Source organism: Melospiza melodia, chromosome 4 (assembly GCF_035770615.1).
Source record: "Melospiza melodia melodia isolate bMelMel2 chromosome 4, bMelMel2.pri, whole genome shotgun sequence".
Taxonomy (NCBI): Eukaryota; Metazoa; Chordata; class Aves; order Passeriformes; family Passerellidae; genus Melospiza; species Melospiza melodia.
In genome coordinates this window covers 72,134,261-72,155,947 of record NC_086197.1, presented here as the reverse complement: position 1 = coordinate 72,155,947, position 21,687 = coordinate 72,134,261, and the positions used below count along the sequence as shown (strand labels likewise).

Below are 21,687 nucleotides of genomic sequence, written 5' to 3'. Positions count from 1 at the left end.
CATCTTGACATTTTCATTCACTTTCTGAATCTTTATAGCATCATTTACTGTATTATTATTACAATAATGAGAGTGGGGTTTCAACTGTTTTGTACAAAACCAAAGACACATCAGCACACACTGGATGTCCACAGTGCCCAATCTAAGCTGGACATCCCTATATGATCAATACAGCTAAAGAAGCACCTCCAGAAGGTATCACCCAAATCTTAAGGGTGCAAGAACAGATCCCTCCTTAAGGGAAACAGCTACATCAGGAAAGATATTACTTGGTCCCTGGTTAGTCATTTCATCTGTGAGACTGCCCTCATTGGAATCTGACATTGCCACAATACTGGAACAGGCCTAGCAGAGATCAGGGCTCTGTAATGACCATGTCTTCTCTAACATTCACAATATATATGTATAACTAAACCAAGCTAAAATATATCCACTGATTTATTGTCCTGGGTAAAGCTGAGTTTTAAGATCTATGACATTTGCCAAAACACAGGAGAGGAGTCATGTGCAGGTCAAAACTCGAGACAGAGGAAGAAACATGCTCCCCTAGTTTTTATTTTAGGAGCTTTTAAAACTTTACTAGTTATGGTAGCAGAAAATCAAGACTGATTTTCAAAGTTCTGTTTAAAGAGCAAAGAAAAAAGAAAAAAAGAGAGAGAAACTTAGAGGACTCAGACATCCTGGAGTTAAAACACATCACATATTTATTTCTTCATTGTATTAATAAAGGGACACAAAAATACACAAAATCTGAACCTTCTAAATCCCAGCTCTAAAGTATAATTTCTGCATTTTTCTCCAGGTTGTCTGTAAGAAAGAAATCTCATTTTCCCATCTATCTTTCCTTTGATTATTCATAATTGCCATGCATAAACCTAGGAGATTTTTCAATAAAATAAAGTAAAAAATAAATGCCAAAAAAGCATAAAAACTCCATTAAAAATACTGAAATTGTTACCCCCTAATGATCATTGTTATGAAAATTTGAGTGATATTTTATAGTTTAACACCCCTCTCTTACAATGACTATTAGGATAAGCCATAATTTGGCATTTTCCTACATTTTTAGTGTGGGTCATTATGCTGCTTAAGTGTAGACTGTTGTAGTCCTAGCGCCCAGCAGAAAAGCAAATTAGTTTATAATCACTCCTACAGATCTGTTCTAAAGATAGATTTTAGGAGAGCTTTTCTGGCAGGCAAAAATAATCTGATTAGTGGGACCTTTTACTTTTTTTTTTCCCCCAGACACCATTATTTAGTATGACAGTTTTAAATGGGAGCTCTTCACAGGATTTATTGCATATCTAGGTTAAAAATGTTCATTAGGCTAATTCGTATTTGAAAATAGAAACAAGAATTACAGTTGAGAAATATATTTCCTCCAGCAAAATCATTATTTTTAAAAATACTTTCAGTAATTACTGTCAATAGTGTCCTATTGTCTAAAGAGACTAGCACCGTTTATTTCAGAAAGATGAAGAAATAATGAGGCTAAAATATTGCCTGTGATTAAATAAATCACATGTACTGCAAAAATAAGAGTATGATTTTCATAGGCCATTCAGAGTATTTTAATGTAGTTTTGCTCTCACTTTCAGAAAAAAATATGAAGCATCTCAGTTCTAAAGACCTTTAACACAAACCAAACTTGTTTATATCCTATCATGGTAAGTCTTAGTCCAAACTAATCAAAATATTTTTGTGCTTTGCTGTTTCCAATAATAGCTGACTGATTCCGAACATTTTTTGATACTTCTACAACTCTTCAACAAACAGGTGTTCTAGAGTATGGCATTTTTATAGTCAACAATACACAGTGATCCTTTTAGTTTGCTTTTCTGAGTTTTTTTGAAAGAAAATTTAAAATTACATCAGTTTAAAAATTCTTTCCTTTTTTCTAGCACTTGGAGAAAAGTACTGAACAATTTACTTTATTGCACACTTGTGAAGGAAAATATATAAGACCCCCAAGCTTGTGGCTATGCTCTTTTCTTCAGTCATGTTCCTCTTTGCGAGATGTCTTTCAGAGCAAACCCAGGAAAATCTAATGACTGTTGTTGTGACAGAAGGGTGGAAATGTGCATTCTGTCCTCAAATCTCTTTGCAGAAAATATATCTTGCAATTTGCAGGGCAAAAACAGAAAAGTCATGAAAGTCATGAGCTAAGACCACTGAGCCCTGTGCAATGGGGCTCCTCCTATTTCCCCACTTTTAGCTGTTTGTGTCCAACCCCATCTTCTTCCCTAACATTAGGCAGAGGTCTGAGTGCACTTCATTCCTGCAATTCCCCAGGAGACATTTCCAGGACTGGTGATCATCTAAACAATAGATGAACAGGAGTAGCCTAAGGAGGATAAAAGGTGAATTCTTTTCTCAGACGTTTCCAGGGCACAACCTCTGCAGGATGTCCTCTGTCTTCTGTAACACACCTATCTAGCTTGCAATGTTTTGTTACAATAAGGGAGAAAATATGGACCATTTACTTTTCATTACTGAGGTTTTCTGGATTTTCACAGGTTTTTAAAACATAAACACAGACAGAGGAAACAGTATTTTAACTCTCCTAAGATAATTTTTAACCAAAACTACCAGGAAAAAAAAGATATTTAAACAACTTTCATATGCACGGTGCTCAGCAGCGTAACAAGATGGCACAAAATTACTCTTCCTCCTTCCTTATTTAAACTTTTATCTTCTCTCACATGTAGTCATTTTTGCTCTTAATATCTCTGGCAGATGTTCTGGGGTGAATGAGGCAATTAAGAATCCAAAATTCCCATTTCTTCCAGATGCTTCTTTTCTCAATATTCACTCGCTGGATATATATTTACTTTCCACTCTGCGGTGTGTAGCAGTTAGCACACCTTCTGGGCTCCATTTCACAGAATTTCCACAGTTATCTGACACATGCCAATGCATCTTAGATGAAAGTTTAGCACTAGTAATATCTTTTTTCTATCAGTAGCATATTACATAATAGAACAAAACTGAACAAAGTTTTAAATAAGTTGTTTACATAATAAATATCTTCATTGTGTTTTTCAGAGGCACAACACTTTCTGCTATCTGTCTGATTTTTAAAACTTTGGTTTTTCCTCAGTCTTTCAGTACACTGAAGGAATCTAATGATGGTTTTGGTCTTTTCTATGCTCAGTTCTATTCATTGAGATACAACTACAGGCTGAAGTGGTTCATGCTTGTTCCTCATTCATCAGACACATAGATAGATTTGGGTTCAAAACCTGGATCCAGAACAATTCCCAGTAATTCAGGCAGCTCTCCTCTCATACACAGCTCTGGAGCATAAACTCAGCTGAAGCAATTCTAATAACTGGCACCTAAAAATACAATGGCACAATGCACCCAAGATTTGTGTTGGTCTTAACAGAATACTTTTATTGTGTATATCCTTTCTGCAGCTCTGCATTCACTCAAAATAACACACACATTCAGGTTTATACTTTAGTCATTCAAGGGCACTTGATATTGAAGCCAGAAGTATTTTGCAAAAAGGAATTCTAAGTCTGCATTTACTTGAGAAAAAAATTGAGTACAAGAGTTGTACAAATCTATGGGGGAAAAAGAACAAGACAGATTTGGCAGCTCCTGCCTCAGCCTCGTCATCATTACAGACAGAATTCTTGCTCAGCCTGGTAAAAGGGAGCTGCACAAGGCAGACTGCTCTTTTATGATTTTCCTGCTTTCTGTCATCTGAACCCCCAAGCAAGTGCCCATCCCTCAGTTAGCATGCCACGGTTTTGCTCCCATCTAAGTACAGGAGTGGGTTTTTCTTGGCCACAGTTACATGGTACTTCCACACTCCCAAAGGATGGTCAGAATTCCACTACTATTTCTTTACAAATGTAACAGTTTTTCCAGACTCTCTGCATGCACACAAATATCTTAAGGGCTGCTGCCAGGAGAATGAGGCCGGACTCTTCAGTGGTGCCCAGTGCCAGGACAAGGGGCAACAAACAGAAACTGAAACAGGAAATTCAGTCTGAATCTGATGAAACACTGCTTTCCTGTGAGAGTGTGTGAGAGACTGAAACACTACGGTTAATGGCTGAAACATTGTTATGAAGGATTTTTTTGCACCAGGGGACTACACATGACCAAAGTGGCACAACAGATCCAGAGTCTGTTGCAAGAGACAGTGGCAAACCTGTCTCCCCCAGGAGAGTCACCTGGGGGTTCCCACCTTGCCTGAACAGGTATTAATCCGCTGAACTCTGTTTTAGGGGACCCTCACCACCAAGAAAATCAAAGAGGCTCAATGACACCATCAGGTACCATGGAATGGTGACATTTTCTACTTAATCTGTCCCTCCGTCACTATTTTTCTCTCCCACCCTTCCCTTCCCCCCCTTCCACCTTTTATTATTTCTTTCTATCTCTCTGTCTCTACCTCATATTTACTGTTAAATAAAATCCATACTATTGACTTCAAGGTATGATCTCATTTGCACCTTAATTCAGGCAGAAGCATCTCTCTAAAAGTTTTAATTAAATCAGACCATTGGAAGAGGCTGCGCAGAGAGGTTGTAGAGCCTCCTTCTCTGGAGGCTGCCTGGACACTATCCTGTGTAGCCTGCTCCAGGTGAACCTGGATTATCTCCAGAGGTCCCTTCCCACATCAACAATTCTCTGATTCTGTGTATTTTTGCTCAACGCGGAAAAATTGAACAAATATAAAATCCAGGTTTAACAGCTAAACCTTTTTTTTGAACAACAGAATGACATTTGCAGAATAATACACAGATATAAATAAATCTGTCTCAAACCAGATTTCACTGGCTTCTGAACTGCAAAATGAGACTCTTTTTGAAAATTAGAAATAAAATAAGACCTTTAGAATTTTATTCAGACATTATGACCCTGATAGAGGAGAAGGGCTTTTAGGCAGATGAAGGAACAACATCCAAACCAAGTCCTCCTGCTAAGAGGCTTTCCAAAAGTTCCAGAAGCTGCCCAACAGTTTGTAAATTATTTGATATAGGAATTCAGGGAAAAACTCACACTTATACTTAAAGCTTGGGTTCTCACTTTTTGATAGGAATGAGCTCTGAAGGCTGTTCCAGAGAATCTAGAAGAGATGCCTAAAACTAGATGTTGTGGAAAATTCCCTGAGTTTTCAGTTTGTTTTGAAAATCACCACTATTTTGTGAAACTCCCATAAATAAATTATAAGCACTTAAAAAACTAAAATGGTCCACGTAAGCTATTTCAGTACTGATGACCTTGCATTTTCCTCTTTCACCCAAGTCTCTCATACCTCTTACACACATATGCATATATACATACATTGTCTTCTAAAATGATTACAAATTTTACAAATTTGCACTGAGTCCTTTATGCTGGACTCACAACCTCAAAGGCCTTTTCCCACCTAAAAATTTCTATCATTCTATAATTCTAACTCACTATTGCAGAGGAAGACTGCCCCAGTGAGCCTTAAAAGAGTAAATTCCCTCAACCCCACAGTGAACACAACTCAATTTTTTCCTCAGAAAGAAAGTTTATAAACCGCAAACCAAAACAAGGAAAATATTTTTTATGGATACTTCCCAGAACAGCTGACTGCTTCTGAATGTTTCCTTGGCACCTGCATGACTAAAGAACAGCTGTTCTAAAATATGACATTGTACAAGCAATTACTAACACTGTTGTTGAGTAAATTCAGTGAAGAGTGTCAAGAGAGAAGGGTACAGTCTTTATACATCAGCAGCAGAAAATTAATACAAATCAAAATCAGATTAACATATGCCCTGAATGTTATAGAAATAATCTCTACATAGGATGTGCTTTTTCAGGCGCAAACCAAGCAATCTGAGTATGTGAAATCCTTTGAGCTGGATTATGGGGTATGCAGCAGGCACCAGCACACATATGGGACAGTCATTGTTGATTGTATGGAATGTGTGTTGCAAAGCCCAAGGGACAATGCAAAAACTTTAATACTGGCAATACAATATGTATGTCCTCCATACAGGAAAGCAGATGTTGACTTTGAAGATAGAATTGGTTCTAATCCTGCTGTTACAGTCATTCTACACATGGTGTAAGGGACCTTAAAGATCATCTAGTTCCACACACATACTGTTAAGGATCAGACTGTGATTGTAACATGATATTGACTCATTATATTTGATTTATAAGAATTATATGATCTTAAAATGTTAAAATTTGAGCAAATATAATGTAAAGAAAACTGTACACTAATCAGATTTTCTTTTCAATTACATTCTTGTTGGATATTCCCAGATATATTTCTTCAAGGAAAAAAGACAGGAAAAAATTAAATTGTCACACTAGTGGAGACAAATCGGCTTGATTTCTCTACCACAGAAAGCTGATTTCAGGGTCTTGGATATAAACTTGTCATGCCCATCCAGCATATCGCAAGATAATCCAACCATTGGCTCCAAAGCCATCAGAAGATCCAAACACAGCCTTTTCTACATCTCAAGTCCAATTCCAAGGCTGGAAACTTCAGCCATAAGTACATGCAGAGCTTTCCTGCACATAAGGATTCGCATTCTCAGAGTAACTCAGTAGACTTTTGTTACCAGAATTAAGTATTTATATAGAGACAGAAAATTTCCTCAAAAGGTTTACTTGTGTAAACTCATCTGATATTTACCTTTAAAATTTTGTAACAATTGTCCTGTTTACACCTCCTATATTACATATCTGTACTGGAAGGATCCTCTTAAAAGACAGCACAGACAGTACACTCAATGAGTAAAACTGTTTCCAGAAAGAGGGAAGGGTCTGGAGAGGGGGCACAGGCAAGTGCAGCAATGCCATGGCCTGCTGTGGCACAGCATCCTGCTCCATGATGTGTGACAGGTCACTAAACAGTCCTTCTCTTCCTTCCTGATCACAGCTGCATCTGACATCTTTATTTAAGAGATTCTTTATAACATGATATACATTTAGGCAAATGAAAAATTCAGAATATAAGTGCAAGCCCAGAAAATAATATTTTAAATATGGAAAGGCTAACAAAATATACATTACTATGTGCCACATTAATTGAGCACTTTAAAAGTTAAGAAAAAAAATCTGATCCACAGATTCAAGAGAGAATACTGTGTAACAATTTATGTCATACTATTTTTATGATTTTAGTAAAAACTGTGGCATGCAAATGCAATCACTCTGTTTTCCTAGGCATAAGGATAAAGAAGTCTAGAAGAATGTATTACTCAGTACACATAAAAACTCTTCTGGAGGAATTTGAGAGCAAGAATATAAAACTGGAAAAGTGGGTCTGATTGCAGTATTAGGGAAATGTCAACATTTACTCATGATAGGAACAAATAACAGAAGAATAAGCATATTATCAGTGTTTTTTTCAGTCCTAAGATCTTACAATATTTTCCTAACAAAGAAGTATAGGAAAGTTTAATCTTCTGAAACAGAAATTGGCTAAAGAAACATTTGATTGGTAGGATAGTTCTCTAAAGGAAGATAGCATTACTATAAATGAAAATATTAAAAAGTTTGGAATTTGAAACTGTAAAATCAACTCTAAAACTTTTACGAGAATATAATATTCTTTTCAATCATCTTCTTTACTCTACAATTTCAAAATCTGAATGTATTTAAGAAAGTTACCCTGTGTACTTACTTGTGGCAAGTTAGTAAAAATTTGCAGAGGGATTACAAGACCAGGCCCAAAAAAAACCCCTGCCCTTTTCCTTTTCTCAGAAAAACCTCAAGAAACCATACTACTTGCCAAATATGAATAGAAATATTTTTAAGTGATCAGTCTAAGGCAAAATGCATGATGCATCATTGCAATGCAGGAACCTCCATGGCTGCTTCAAGGACAGACAAATTGCAGAGCCAAGGTGAGGGTGGGATTGAGTAAAAAGGAAGGCAGACACTTGCTGTGATGGAGCTGGCAGCACAGGGAAGAAATAGGCACAACTCTGATATTGCAATGATTTCTGCACCCGTGTCCTAGTGAACCACCAGAACTACTGGCACCTCAGCAATAAGAGATTCTTCTTCCCTTTTGATCCTGGCAGAAGGCCAAGGAATGTTATCTCCTGAATTCTAACAGATATGGCATTAACATTTTAGATTGCAGTGACAGATACTGATACAAAAGTTTTTGACTGACTGTTCTATTTTATCTTCAAGGAAATGGCAATTTTTGGATTAGGTTCTGATCCTGATGACTGAAACTTTCAAATCAGGCTCAAGTTAGATAAGAACATGTAATATCTGTCTTCCCTATGCCTGCTAAAATAACTATTATCTTCCTTTGTTTCTATATTTAAACATTAATTACAGTTAGGATTAGGTTAGTAAAAGCTGCACACAAAGCACTCTCATTTAAAAGAATTTGTCTCTGGACCAAACTTCTACAAGAGATAAGATGGTCCATGTTTGAGACAGCAAATATGACAAAAGAGTTTTTGCATGAAGCAGGACTGACAGAAAAATAACACATGAGTGGATGTGTCCATCTAATATTTTGACAGACCCTACCCACCAGTTTCCAGTCTCACATGGCAGCTTCCAAGGCATCCACACACATTCCTCTTCATGCCTGCAACTTCCCTCATTTAAATATTGGACATTTTATTTTCTAATTCCAGTAAAGAACCTGGGAATATGCATAACAACTCTTCTGTCCTTTGACAGGTCCACACAACCAGAAGGTGAATTTATCAGCAGGGTCAGATCCCTCAATAAACATTTCAGTGCAGGTACTTCAAAAAAAGTGCAAACTGAGGAAAAAACAGTACTGCATCTGCTTACCCCTTATATTAGAACCCCCAGAGTGGAACTGGGAGACCTGAATTTGGTGCCCTCTGTAGCTCAAACCGCGTATCTTATGTCCCCAAAAACTGGCATCACCTCCAATGGGGCTCACTCAGCTCAACCGAAGGAAAATGAGGGAGCATGCAGCTCTCAAGTGGTTGCTTAGGTGGAAGAAGAAATGTCTACATCTGGTTTCTGTACTCTGCACTGAGGCTACTTTCTGTTTTTAATTCTAATACAAATGGCCTCTGCATTATGAATGCTGTCTTCTACACAGTGTAAAATACTCAACAGAAAGGACAAATGTAACCCATACTAAACCACTATAACCTCATGATGAAGGTATTTCTACTGAGAGTTTGAATACTTCACAGACCTCCTCTGTAACCATTTGGTATATTCTCTAGTCTTACCTAGACAGTGTCTCAAAACATTAGGAATGTAGTTTCTTGGTTCCCATAGCCATACCCATTCCCAAACTCCAGGCACGTGTGGCACGGGCTGCATCACAGCACTGGTGCCAGCAGTGTTCCTGCCCCAGCAAGGTGGCTGAGCAAGGCAGACCCATCCAAGAAGGGCGACCTAACCACCAGCTTTAGGGGCTCCTTCATTCAGCTGCATTTTGGAACAGCTCCTCCTCTGCAAGGAGAAACCAGAATTCATTTTCTCCTTGTGAGTAGAAAGACATTCCCTCAGACTTCTAATTTAGTGCAAATTCACAGACAAGTAGGAGCAGCAATTCTGCATCTCATACGGTAGTTTGGTTTATCTATATAATAGGCATCAGATTAATGAGTTCAGCTTCTGAGTGACTTTTTTAAAATAAAAATAAATTATCATGACTTTTCATGATAAGTCAAAAAATATTCAATAACTTATCTACTTAGAGTGTCTTCTGGTTCTGCAACAAATTCCTTCTGGCATGTAAGCATTCATCATTAGCCATATTTTTAAGTTACTTCTTATTTTTTCCAGGATTTAAAACTAATGTTAAACTTATATTTTTGCATTTTGAGAAATATTAAACTATACTTAGATTCAAAAGCACTCTTCATTTAACTAGGATATTTTATTACATTATCAATTTTAAAAAACCTTATTGATAAAAAAGTTCATGGATTTATGTATTTTGAAAGAGTTTTTAATTTTAGAGTATAAATTTTGTGCCACAGTAGTCTCTTCTCTAGAAAGAAGTGCTTGTGAGGTGGTATCAGCACATTTTTTTCTCAAAAGGACCATTTCAACACTTGACACCTTAAACATGGCTGTGATACAATGGTCATCAAATCAATTCATGCTCCCTATGACAGAAATAGCAAAAAGGCAGTGATGCTGAACTGATGCCCGCCTGCCATATCTGCCAGCAAACACTGTATGTTTGTACAGGTTAGTTTGTTCTCCAAGGGCTAGCAATGTGTAGGAGGATCAGGATTAGTCTTTATCAGTTTTTTGACTCATACACTTGACAACATCCTTTTGGAGACTTTCTCCTCATATGTAGCTACTGCAGCACAAACGCTTCTGGGGCTGCAAGCTGATTCTCAGGTGCACGTGCTTGGGTAAGGCACACGTCACCATGGTATCAGGTTCCAGCAAAACTAAAAGAAAAGCAAAGTTACTGGGTTTTTTTTTACAGAAGACAGGATAAATAGAATATAAGCATTTGCACAGCCAGGAATCACACTGAAGGACTCGTAATCCTGTGTGCAGTAAAAAAAAAAAGAGCAAGGTTTGTGTTGTTTTAAACACTGTTTAACATTCTTAGCTCTTGGACTTACTGTCCAGAATGATGCAACTCCAGTCATCAGTCAAGATAATGGGAGCAGAAGTCTCTTCAAACCAGACTTCTCAAGAGAAAGAGGGGTGGATTTGGCACCCACACACATCACACTGAAAAGATGTAATCTGAAATCCCAGCTTGTAACCCTGTTGCTCAAGTGGTCCTCAGAGCCTTGTTTCCCATGCCCTGCCTTGGCCTCTATTTTTCTTGCTGCTGACTTGGGAGTTTTCATTTGTGCCATATCCCAGAAATAAGCACAACCAATCTACTCATAGCCTGTCAGAGTCATCTGTTAATATTCCTCCTGAAGTCTGCCTGGAGAGCAGAATGCTCATTAAACAATTTTTCACACACTGATGATCCTTTTCTTCTTGTACCTTTTCTTTAACAATAGCTTTCTGAAAAAGAGATGGGTTTGAAGGTTAGTGCAACTAGTGAATAATATGAGTAAGTCAATAGGAAAGTAAAGATTTTTTTTAAATGCAGATTATTGATTTTTGGAATTGTAGGGGCTCCTTCAAAGTCATTAAGGGTTTGTCATGTCAATATGTTAGTAAGGACTTCTATAAATGAAGATTAATGATGCTAGGGATAATCAGGGCAGAAAAAAATTCACGTTTCTCAGTATTTGGAAACTCCATGCAAAGGGGAACAGCATGAAGTTCTCCTTCAATGTACCTTAGCTCCATTTTTGCCATGAGAGCAGGAGGAAGATTTTCTATGACACAATGGGAATTCAAACTCCTAGTACCTTTAGAAATCAATGGTAATTGAGCTGCATAACTCTTGAGTTTTGCTTTTTTAAAAAATCCCCAGTATAGTGAGTGGAGCTGATTTACTAAATTCACAAGCCAAAATATTTCTGAATATATTTTCTTTCCAAAAGAAATTGAACAGGTAAAGTAGCTGCTTTTCCAAATTAAATAATCAAGTCATGCTTCTCGTTATTATTTTTTCCTGCAAAACTTCATATATTTTTTTAAAGGCATGAAAAGATACAAATTAAAGAAAAAGGAAATTTTTGTTAGCTTGCAAGAATATAAAGACCCTACAGCTAATAATCTCATTTTTAAAGGAGGGCATGCACTTTTTTATCTAAAAAAAATTAAATTAAATATTCCTTAAGTTATCTCTGCTCTAAGGCTGAGGTTTAAACAACAAACACTGTCCAGCTAATCAATGTATAGTTCTTCTGGAGTTCCTCTCACACAGCTAAGCTACAATTGTTGGTGGATTTTTTTTTTCTCAATTATGAAGCACTAAATCCCAAAATAGTCCTTATGTTTATAATTTGTTTCTATATAATCCATGGTGATAGGTTTTTTATTCATCAGTTTTCCAAAAAGTACAGTAAGCATACTTTGGCAAAGTTTGAATTCCACAGAAGCAAACACAGCTTGACCAGCCCGTGCACATGGAATCAAAATGGTCTGGATATTGGTTATTTGTATGTTTAAAGAGAAATAATCAAAGCAAAAGAATTCTGAATGCAGGCTAGGATATCTTGGCTCTTTTCCAATAGACAGCTAAACTGGGAAGCCACAGCAGAAATCTGTATTTTGGTTTGGAGGGGGAACAAGGCTGAGGAAAGGGTATCAGCACAGTTCTTCTCTGGCATGATGCCCACCCGGTGGCCTGCTGGACCACATCAGATTCTGTTTTGTCTGCAGTCAAATTGCAACTTCTATAACACTTTGCATAAATGTCTCTGCATCCTGAAGTCCTTAATCAGAGGGTCATTTTGAAGAAAGGTATCTTCAACAACAGAAAAATATCTAGCAGCTTGGTATATAAAAATACTTGCTCATGAAATCCTGTCACCAGAGTGAACATCATAAAATATACATGGAACCAGAGAAATTAACTAACTGGGGTTTTTTTTAATCCTTCCTCTGGGTTTAATTCCTTAGCTTGTGGTAATGTTTGTGTCCCACCCTTGTTTTATCCAGGTTGTTAGAGCTTATTCTGAATTCTTGTATAAGCAGATAAACAGCCGACACTATATGATGATGAGAAATGGAGTTCAAAATCCTGTTATCCTGCACCTCACATTTCAAGTCCTATTAGCCTATAACAAGACATTTGTTTATGAATCTGAAGAGCGTGTTTCTTGTGTTAGGGTTAACAGAAACACACATGCAAAAGAAAGACCTTTTTACAAAATTAAATAATCTATCACAGCTTGTGCTGGTATGAATACATACATATTAAGGGCTGGAATGACCAAGAGGAAACAAATCTCACATTGTCACAAAAAGTTCCTGCTCAGGTGTTAGGAGCAAAGCATAGAAACCAGACAATACTGCAAAGTGGCAGTATTTTTTCTATGATGAAACAATCTTATTCAATACACATTATCCATTAAGTTAATCTTGGTAGATAACTGCACGCAGAAGCATCATATAAGCTACTAAAATTGTTTCTTTCCAGGAATTCATTTGCGTCATATATATCTGCTGATAACTATTTTTATGAGACAAAATGTACTCACTATTTTTTTCTTATTTTATTACTCTTTTTTAGCATTTAATAAAATGCTAATTCACTGATTAGTGAACCAGTATCAGGAGACATAAATATGCATAAGGAGGAAAGGTGGCATAGCCCAGACCCTTCTGAATTTGTTGGTGGAGGCCACAGACACAACATGATAGAACAGAACAGAATTTCTTACCTTTATGATGATTTGCCCCAGATGCTAATTTCCCCCACAGTGTTACAACAAATATTATTATTAGCAGTTTTCCTTTTGTTGCTTTCTGTAAGTATCTCTTATTCATCCTGAAAATAAAAATACACAAAATTAAATATTTATCTTAAGATTTCTTAAAAATGCATATTTTTCTTAATTTAAGGAGAATTGACTAATGTTTTATAAGTGTCCAGCTCACAGTCTTAAAGTCTTAAATTCTGCTGAGCTCTAAATGAGGTACATAAAGTAGCAACATAACCTCCCACCCTGGTCTGACAGCACTCCTCCATCCTAGTCAGTACCAGGATAATTCAGCATCATCATAATTTCTCTCAGGGCACAAACAGTGCTCATAACCAGACTCCAAAGCTGGCAAGAAGGATGAACCCATGCATCTCTGAGCAGGTTTTGACAAACTGAGCTGTTCCACTGCTGTGTCTGCAGCCAGTCATGGCCCTGCAGTTGTCTCTGGTCAAACAGTGGTGTCTCTGACTTTTGGGATTGCAGCTCTTTTTAGATTGTGCAACGAGTCCTAAGGCAGTAACAGATCTGAATAGACCTTCAGTTCATGTCTCAATCCTCCTGCAGAGAAATCCTGTTAGGAAGACCTGAGGGGTTTGTAAACATGAAGTAGAGCAGGGCAGATTCACTACCTTCTCCCTCACTACCTCTGGGTAATGAAAAGATCTGATTTACTGCACCAAGGGAAATTGCACAGAGCTCCCCTCACCTTCTCAGTGATGTTTTCACTGTGACAGCAAGCCAACAGAGTGGTTCAAGCACAAGATAGCACATGACTTATTTCTCAGTAACCTCCTCCAAAGACAAAATACCCCTCCACCTGCCAAAAAGACAAGTTCAGGCATGTAGGCTCTAGTGCTTAAGGATTACAGCTGTGTAGAGAGTGGCAAGAGGTACAGTAATGAGTCCTTCTCTCACTTCTTCCCTGTGGAAGAACCCTATGGAGCTAGCTGTGGAACAGCTCTACACCATGGTCATGTGTCTGCTGATAGGTCAGTAGAACAATGATAACTATTTCAAACCATTTATACTAGAAAAGTTGAAAACTTGATCACTTGAACAAAATTGTTGCTGTATTGTAATGCCTACAAATAGATTGTTTTTATGAGCAGAAAAAAATGCATTAATTCATTATGGTTGCACATTTGTCTCCTATTGTATTCCTAAGAAACCCAAAGGAATTCAAGGGCATCTCTTCTCCTCTGCCTGTGTACAGTGCTGTCTTGGGCAACCACAACTCTGAAATGCCGACTGCTCTAATACAGATTTAACCAGTAATATGTTGGAAGTCCTAAATCATTTTCCACTTCTTCAAAACAATTCCTCTCCTTTCAGTAAATTTCTTTCCAGTATAACACCACACACTGATGAGGCAACACACATCCCACAACTGCACTTATATCTTCCAGACTTGAAAGCAGACCACTTCCCCCAGAACTGCCAATCTTGCTCTCCAGGAGATTGATGAGCAGGCTGTGTGTAAGAAAACAAGACTGAAACTAACAACCCACTGAAGGGTGCACCAAACCCTTTTAAACATTAATTCAGAGCAAACAGCATTCAGGATTCTTTACAGAAGTCACACATTTTTTATGAGTTTCCCAGAGGTTTAGATATCACATTTATCAAGCAAAAGGAGAGAGGAGTAAGCAAGAGCTGTAGCCAGGATGGTGCATGTGCCCCTGAAAGCCTGACTGATTAATAGTCACAGCAGAGATCACAGTGTGCTGTGAACCACTCTAAGGTCTTCTTGCACTGATTCCAGTGCCTTTGGAGTGTAAACTGCATATTCATCATCAGCTCCAGGTTTATGAAGCACTCAAAGCTAAAGGGAAATACATTATGTGTCACTGTAAATAAGAACAAAAATATGAGACTAGAATGCACATTCAGCATATGCTCTTTCACAGTTATGTCTGTGAAAAGAATATGAATTAACTCTTTCACTCTAGATTCTCATCCTGCACCTGTTATGCTGCTGGTGCAAGTCATCTCTCATTAAAATCAAATCTTTCTTCCTCACCTACATAACATTTCTCAAAACCTAGTGGGACTTGCACCATTAAAGCAAGGTTGAATCTAATACAGTTTCTTCCTGTATTCTGCTGATGCCAGATTCCCTCACTGCGCTGTGAGACTGGCAGCAAATGCACATCAGAAAATGCAAATGCTCAGGAAAAAGAGTAGTGGCAGGGGAAAGAGAGAAAACCAACCTCTCTGCCTGAGAACAGCAGCCCTCGGGATGCATGGCAGAGTGAAGATGCAAATCCCTGCACACAGCTGAGCACAACAAAAAGGAGCAAGCTAGCACTGAGTGAGACTGTTTTCTGCAAAGCCAGGGAAGGGTTTCAGCTTTGACACAGAAAATCTGGGCTCATTGCCATTGCTAGGTTTCCCAATCATGAGAAAAATTATTCATCACTTTCTGCACCACAACCCTATTACATTTTTCTGCACTAGTTATTAGTGGTATTCACCTTTAGGAAGACAAAAATCTGAACTGTGTCTAATAATAGTTTCATAATAAACATAATTAACAGAAAAAATCAGTGCAAGGAGCAGTTTGGGACTAATAGTTCAGAGGCACCAGAAGAACTACAGAAAAAACTCTAATCAGTTAAAGTATTTATAACATAGAGCTGTTCAAATAGAAAAAGCTGGAAGATGATGTTAACCTTCAAAGTAATTATATTATGCAACCCTAGACCCAGACCTGGGATTGTGGCATTGTCACTCCCAGTGGTCACTCCAAGGACAGGCAAGAGGCTGCATGAGCACTAACAAGATGTGAAGCTCTCTGCTAGGAGAAGTCCTGCTACACACAAGGACCACCACATTGTAGCAACACAGCCCTAGAAACAAAAAATGAAGGGTTTATAGTCCAAGAAGCTGAGATTGCATGGAGGCACATTATTGACAGGGTCAGGAGCTGGAAAAGAAGGAGAGGACAGAGAGGCCATGAGATATGCTCAGTATCTCACTGCATGCATTATCACCTGGGCTCTGAAACCCTGATGCTGGCTATCTTGTTATGGATTTGCAAAACAGCCCGTGATAGGGCACTGAGAAGACGCTGGGACTAGGTAGCATTTGACCTCAGCTCTGAAATAACCATTAGCCTCTTGCAACCCTGATCTGTGTCGGGTAAGCGCATCCAGGAAATAAAACTGAGTCCATTTCAGTACTGTCATTACTCTAACATAACTGGCTGTGATAAGTAGGACAAATAAGCTCTGAAATTATGTCTGCTTTTACTAGAGGTGATGCAGAGCTCCACAGACAAACTATAGATAATAACTAGAATAGTTTTCTTTTTGCAAGATTTGTTCTTATATTTACTTTCTTTTCTTCAGAACCTCTCCCTCACTGTGATCCATCCAGCCTTCAATAATGTCACATAAGCCAAAGCCGATCAAAACAGAGAATAGCCATGCTATAGGAAACACCTACATGTGAAAATCAATTTTACACATGAGCTTTATGTGTAACAAAGAATTTCCTTCAGTTTCTAACCTAACATATTGGAAATAAACCCAAGGAATTCTCTGCACTTTCACACAAAAGAGGACATGAAAGTCTGCCGTGTTTGAGTTCATTTTTCAATGTGCTTTGAAGCAAGAAAAAAGAAAGATAGCTCCTTTTGTGGTTCAGGAACACATTCAAAATATAACAAAAAGATGCCACCCACATAATACAAACAGGCAGTGGCTGAGTGTGAGATGGCTCTGTTGTGCCCAGCTCTTCACTGACACCACAACACAATGATTCCTTCATAGGATTTGTTACTTTTGCTCCCTAAGATTTCTTTTGCCTGAAGCACACTCCATGAGACCAAAACCAATCTGGTATCACGAACTCAAGAATAGATTGTTTTAGTGATTAGTGACAAAAAACTGCAGGGCTTTTTCTCAAGGAGAAACCATATCTGATGCTGCATAGGAGTTTCACAAGCTGTCACATCGGCAGAAATCCCTCCCCCTGCCCTCTGTGGCTCAACAACAGTAAATTGTGAATACACTCATGTTGCACAGGCTCTCCTTGTCTCTGCTCCACCTCAGTATCAGCCCATTTTCAACAGCAGATGGGCTCCAACCATTCAGCTGTACTGAAAATGCCATGCACAGATGTGTATTTTAGCTGTAGCATCCATAAGCTTTTGTGTTTCTACTTTCTTCCTTCTTTGTTTCTGGACTTGATTTCAGCCACCTTGCCAACAATTCAGAATTAAAGGAGAATCACATGGGAATTACCTTATATTGTATGACCAGTGCTAAACTGCCTTGCTTTCTGATTTTAGGTGAAGTAAAAACTCATGTTATCTCAATTATTGTGGAGTAAAAATTAAAAGGAAAAATTAGCTTTTATTCTTCCTTTAAAAGCTTATACACAAATAAAATTTTCATGTTTCCTACGAGTAACAGCATTCTTCTCTGTTGCTCCTTGTTTTTCTTTTCTTTACATAAAACAGATTCTCAAAACAACTCTCACAGTTTTTTTGAAGTTGTTCAAAATTCATTCATTCCTGCTTTACATATGTGGGAAGTTCCACTGTCAGTAAGATCCATTTGCCTTTTGCAAATACACAGACCCTGTGAATGCAAGGGTTCACAAAAAGATACATAAGCCTATTTTTCTACTGAATCCTGACAAAATTCTTAAGAGACAAAAAACCTGGTAGAAAATTAGTCCCACATCCTCTTAGTTTAGTTTTTATGACAAATATTTTATTTGCTACTTCATAAAAAGCCTAAATGAGTAGTAGAAATCACTTGAGACCCCAAGTCTCTACAGAAATAATGCAGCCATTTAAATTATCTTCTCTACTGTGTTGAATTGTACATTATTTATTAGTTCTGTTAGTTGCTACATCCCCCACAATGCAGGTATTTGCAGTTTTATTCAGCCTTTCCAGTGTAGACTGATGCAGATTTAAAAATGCCCCCCTGGTGAATAAGGTCGCTCTGTAAAAATAACGCCAGTGTGACCCCTGTGCATTTGCATATATATAAATTCCCTCTATGACATTCCTGTCATGTTTGCTCAGGGAACAAGTAATTTGCCACTTTCATTACTTCAGGTACATGGTAACTTGTGAAAATCAATCTTCCTTTTGCTTCATGCAACATAGCTTGTAACAGACACAAAGGGCACTCTGATTCCAAAAGGAAGCTGGGGATAGACATGGACACGTTCTCACTTTCTTTGATGCAGGTGGGCAATGAGAGAAAGGGAAGAGGCATTTAGCCTAGCAAGGCACACTAGTGTCTCAAAGGAGATGTGGGAAATCCATGTACACAAAGCAGAAGGGGTGGGTTTGTTGGGTTTTTTCCTTTAAAAAGTTGTTTAACAGCATGGATATTTCAATAGCCAGAATAAGCAGTGATGGCGAGCTTAGCCCCACTACGAAGAAACATTCAGAAATAGTTAAAGCCCTCTAGGCAGATGGATACACCAGTCTTGTCACTGTCACTTTGTTAAGTGTAGCAGTGGAAGTAGACTGAAGATTTTGGGTCTTTGATGCCATAAAGAGGGCTTTTGAAAGGCTACTGTGCTAAAACTTAGGACTCTAAGGCAAATTAAATCTGACAGAAGTCCTTTAGCATATGATTGATGGGTATGCTCATTTATTTCTTTTATTTAAATCAGTGTAACTTAAGCACATACTTAAATTTAAGCACATGCACAAATGTATGTACACAACATGAGTTCTTGGAAACAGATTAGCAAGTGAGCTTTTATAAGAGACAGTTTCAAGAAAAGAAAATATCTCAAATATCTGAAAAATAAAAAGTTATGGTATATATGAAAACATGCAATAAACAAAAAAATATTCTTCTTTGCATACTTCAATTAGTTTCCCAGCAGAGGGAAACTGTAGACAGATGCACGTACAGGTAATTACATTTGCAGACAGTCTCATAGCACTTGGATGAGAAATTTACATATATATTATTGTTTCCAAAATCTGATAAGCACGAATGCTCAAATTGCCAGAGGTATAAAATGCTTTAGGCACCTAGCTGCATTCCATCTCCCAGCTAGAAACACAGAGATGAGGGAAAGAACTTATTTCTTCCAAAAGCTCATGTATGGTTGTGATAATGGTCTTCCCTCTAAACTGCTATCAATGTTAATGTCCCCTGATTCCAGATTAACCCCAGTTCTCTGTACACACAGTTGATAGTAATTTTCATCTTCATTAATTTTTCACTACAACACCTGATTGAAAACAATGAAGAAAGCAAAGAAATTTTAAACAAGAAATGCACAGTCTTTCTAGCCAGCTTCAACTCAAACAATACAGACGTATTTAACTGACTAAATTTTTTCTTGGTCATTTCATGAGGACCAGCAAAACAATGTTCACCTGACAAATGTTAATTCTGACACATTACTCAGTATGGAGAAAGAAAATCCCATTAATTTTTGCGAGGTTAGGTTCTATACTTCTACGTATTTATGAAAACACAAAACTTAAAGTAATAATCTAGCCTTAAACCTACACGTTCCATTCACTGACTTTTTAAGTACTAGCATAAAACATTATGGAATATTTAAACATCCAAAGTATTAAAATATCTTTAAGCTGCCCAATGATGTCCAACAGCTTTGTGAAATAATCTCTGACCATGAAGTGCTCAGTATTAGAGGGTACTTAGGCTCCAGTTCTCATCATTTTCTCTGATATTATCATGCCACTTTCAACTATTCTTCTCCCAGTTTCTATGATTAAGGGAGCTTTAAGTTGCAGGAGGTATGAGCTATTCACTTAATCATCAAGACAGCAGTATTTGCTTATATCTTACATGTGATCCTCCTGCAGATGGTTATTTAAATTTTCTTTATTCATATCTCACTAACCAATCAAAAGCTTAACTGTGAAAAAAAAAAAAAGATAATCATGCAATGAGCTTTGAACAAAATGTCTCACTAAGATTTGAATCACTGGGTGTACTGTGATTTCATAAAGGCCGTGCAGCGGCAGAGATAAGCCTCCAAATCTAAGGCAAAGAAAGCATCAAATATTAGTGAGAATGGGAACTGAAGTGCCCATATATAAAAGCAATGACAAAAATGATCTGTGCAAGTGTAAGCCTATTAGTCTGACCTCTTCAGTTTGCAAGGGCTTTGAAAGCTTTGAAGAAAAAGACAAATTAAAGACAGGGAAGTAAATAGAACATAGGATAAAATGAAGCAGTGTTACCAAAGGTAGCTCATGCCAGACTAACTTGACAGTTCTTTTGGATAACTCATTTTCCAGACAAAGAAATGAGGTAGATATAATTTGTCTGGTTTTAGATACAGCAGTTTCTACAGCGTCACTACAGGACTTCTACATTAAGCAGAAGATGCTGTGGATTACAAGAATTAAAAGGTGGATTGAATCCACGTGCAGTACCAGCATGTAGTACTGAAAGGAAATATCAGGGATTAATAGCATTTGTACTACAAGTTGGGAACTTATCATCTGAAACAACATGTGTAAAACCAATTTGTTTCTTTAAGCTGATCATCAAGAGCACATCATTATTAATGTGACACAAGATGGCTGTAAAAAGGCAAATCCTATAAATTATTAAATTGTCTATTTCTAATAGATCTATTTCTAAAGACACAGAAGGAAAAGTATGAAGTTTCTTAAACTATCATTCAGAATTATCTACACAATTCTGGCCAGTCATCTTTACGAAAGTGAAACTGAACTCACAAAAAAAAAGGGGACAGTCTTCCAGTCAGAGGAATAAAGCCTCTACCACAGGAGGAGTTTTGAAGAGCTTAGCTTGTGAAGCAAAGGAAAGGCTGAAGGGAAACAGAGAAATCAAAAGGAAATAAACACATTGCAGCAGAAAACCATATCCATAAGAAGGGCACCAGATGGTATCTTGCCAGCAGGCAGGATCAGGACACAGCTCAGTGATTCTGGGGTCTTGTCTCTATATCAATACCTTGATTCCTTTCTTGTACTCTAGTACAGGAACACAAGAACTAAGTTTTTTCATGTAGAAAACTATAAGCAAGTTTTTTGCAAGTTCATTAGTGAAGTGATTTCTTCCATGCCATTTCATCCTCCTCAGAAAAACTCCTAAAGTAACAGCATTTCACAGTAAAAAAAACTGTGAGTGTTCTCGCTACTTTGCTAAACCCACATTGTGCTCCACTCGAAAACTAACCACAGTGATGAAGATTTGATTAAGACAAATATTCCTTCTTATTATTTTAACATCTTTGAGGCATAATTGCCGTCTCAGTGTCATAACATTTAAGGTGACCCAAAAAGTCACAGTACTATACAGGTGAATTATTCAGTACCAAAACCGCTTTTTTACTAACTTCATTGAGTTAAAGTCAAACTGTTGAGCATGAGTGAGTATTCCATAATTAAGGCTCCCTCACTTTATTTAAAACTCACTCT

General features: G+C 37.6%; 1 protein-coding gene across 4 annotated transcripts in view; it reads right to left on the bottom strand.

Moving 5' to 3' along the window:
- Positions 1-21,687, bottom strand: part of TAFA2 (TAFA chemokine like family member 2) — a 189,052-nt gene that overhangs the window by 43,424 nt on the left and 123,941 nt on the right. For all 4 annotated transcript variants that reach the window (XR_010027604.1, XR_010027603.1, XR_010027605.1 and 1 more), the window contains one exon: positions 13,236-13,342. Coding sequence is in view for 1 of the 4 variants with exons in the window: in XM_063155158.1 (XP_063011228.1) it covers positions 13,236-13,341 (106 nt within the window). In the remaining 3 variants the exon portion in view is untranslated. The remainder of the gene's footprint in view (positions 1-13,235; positions 13,343-21,687) is intronic.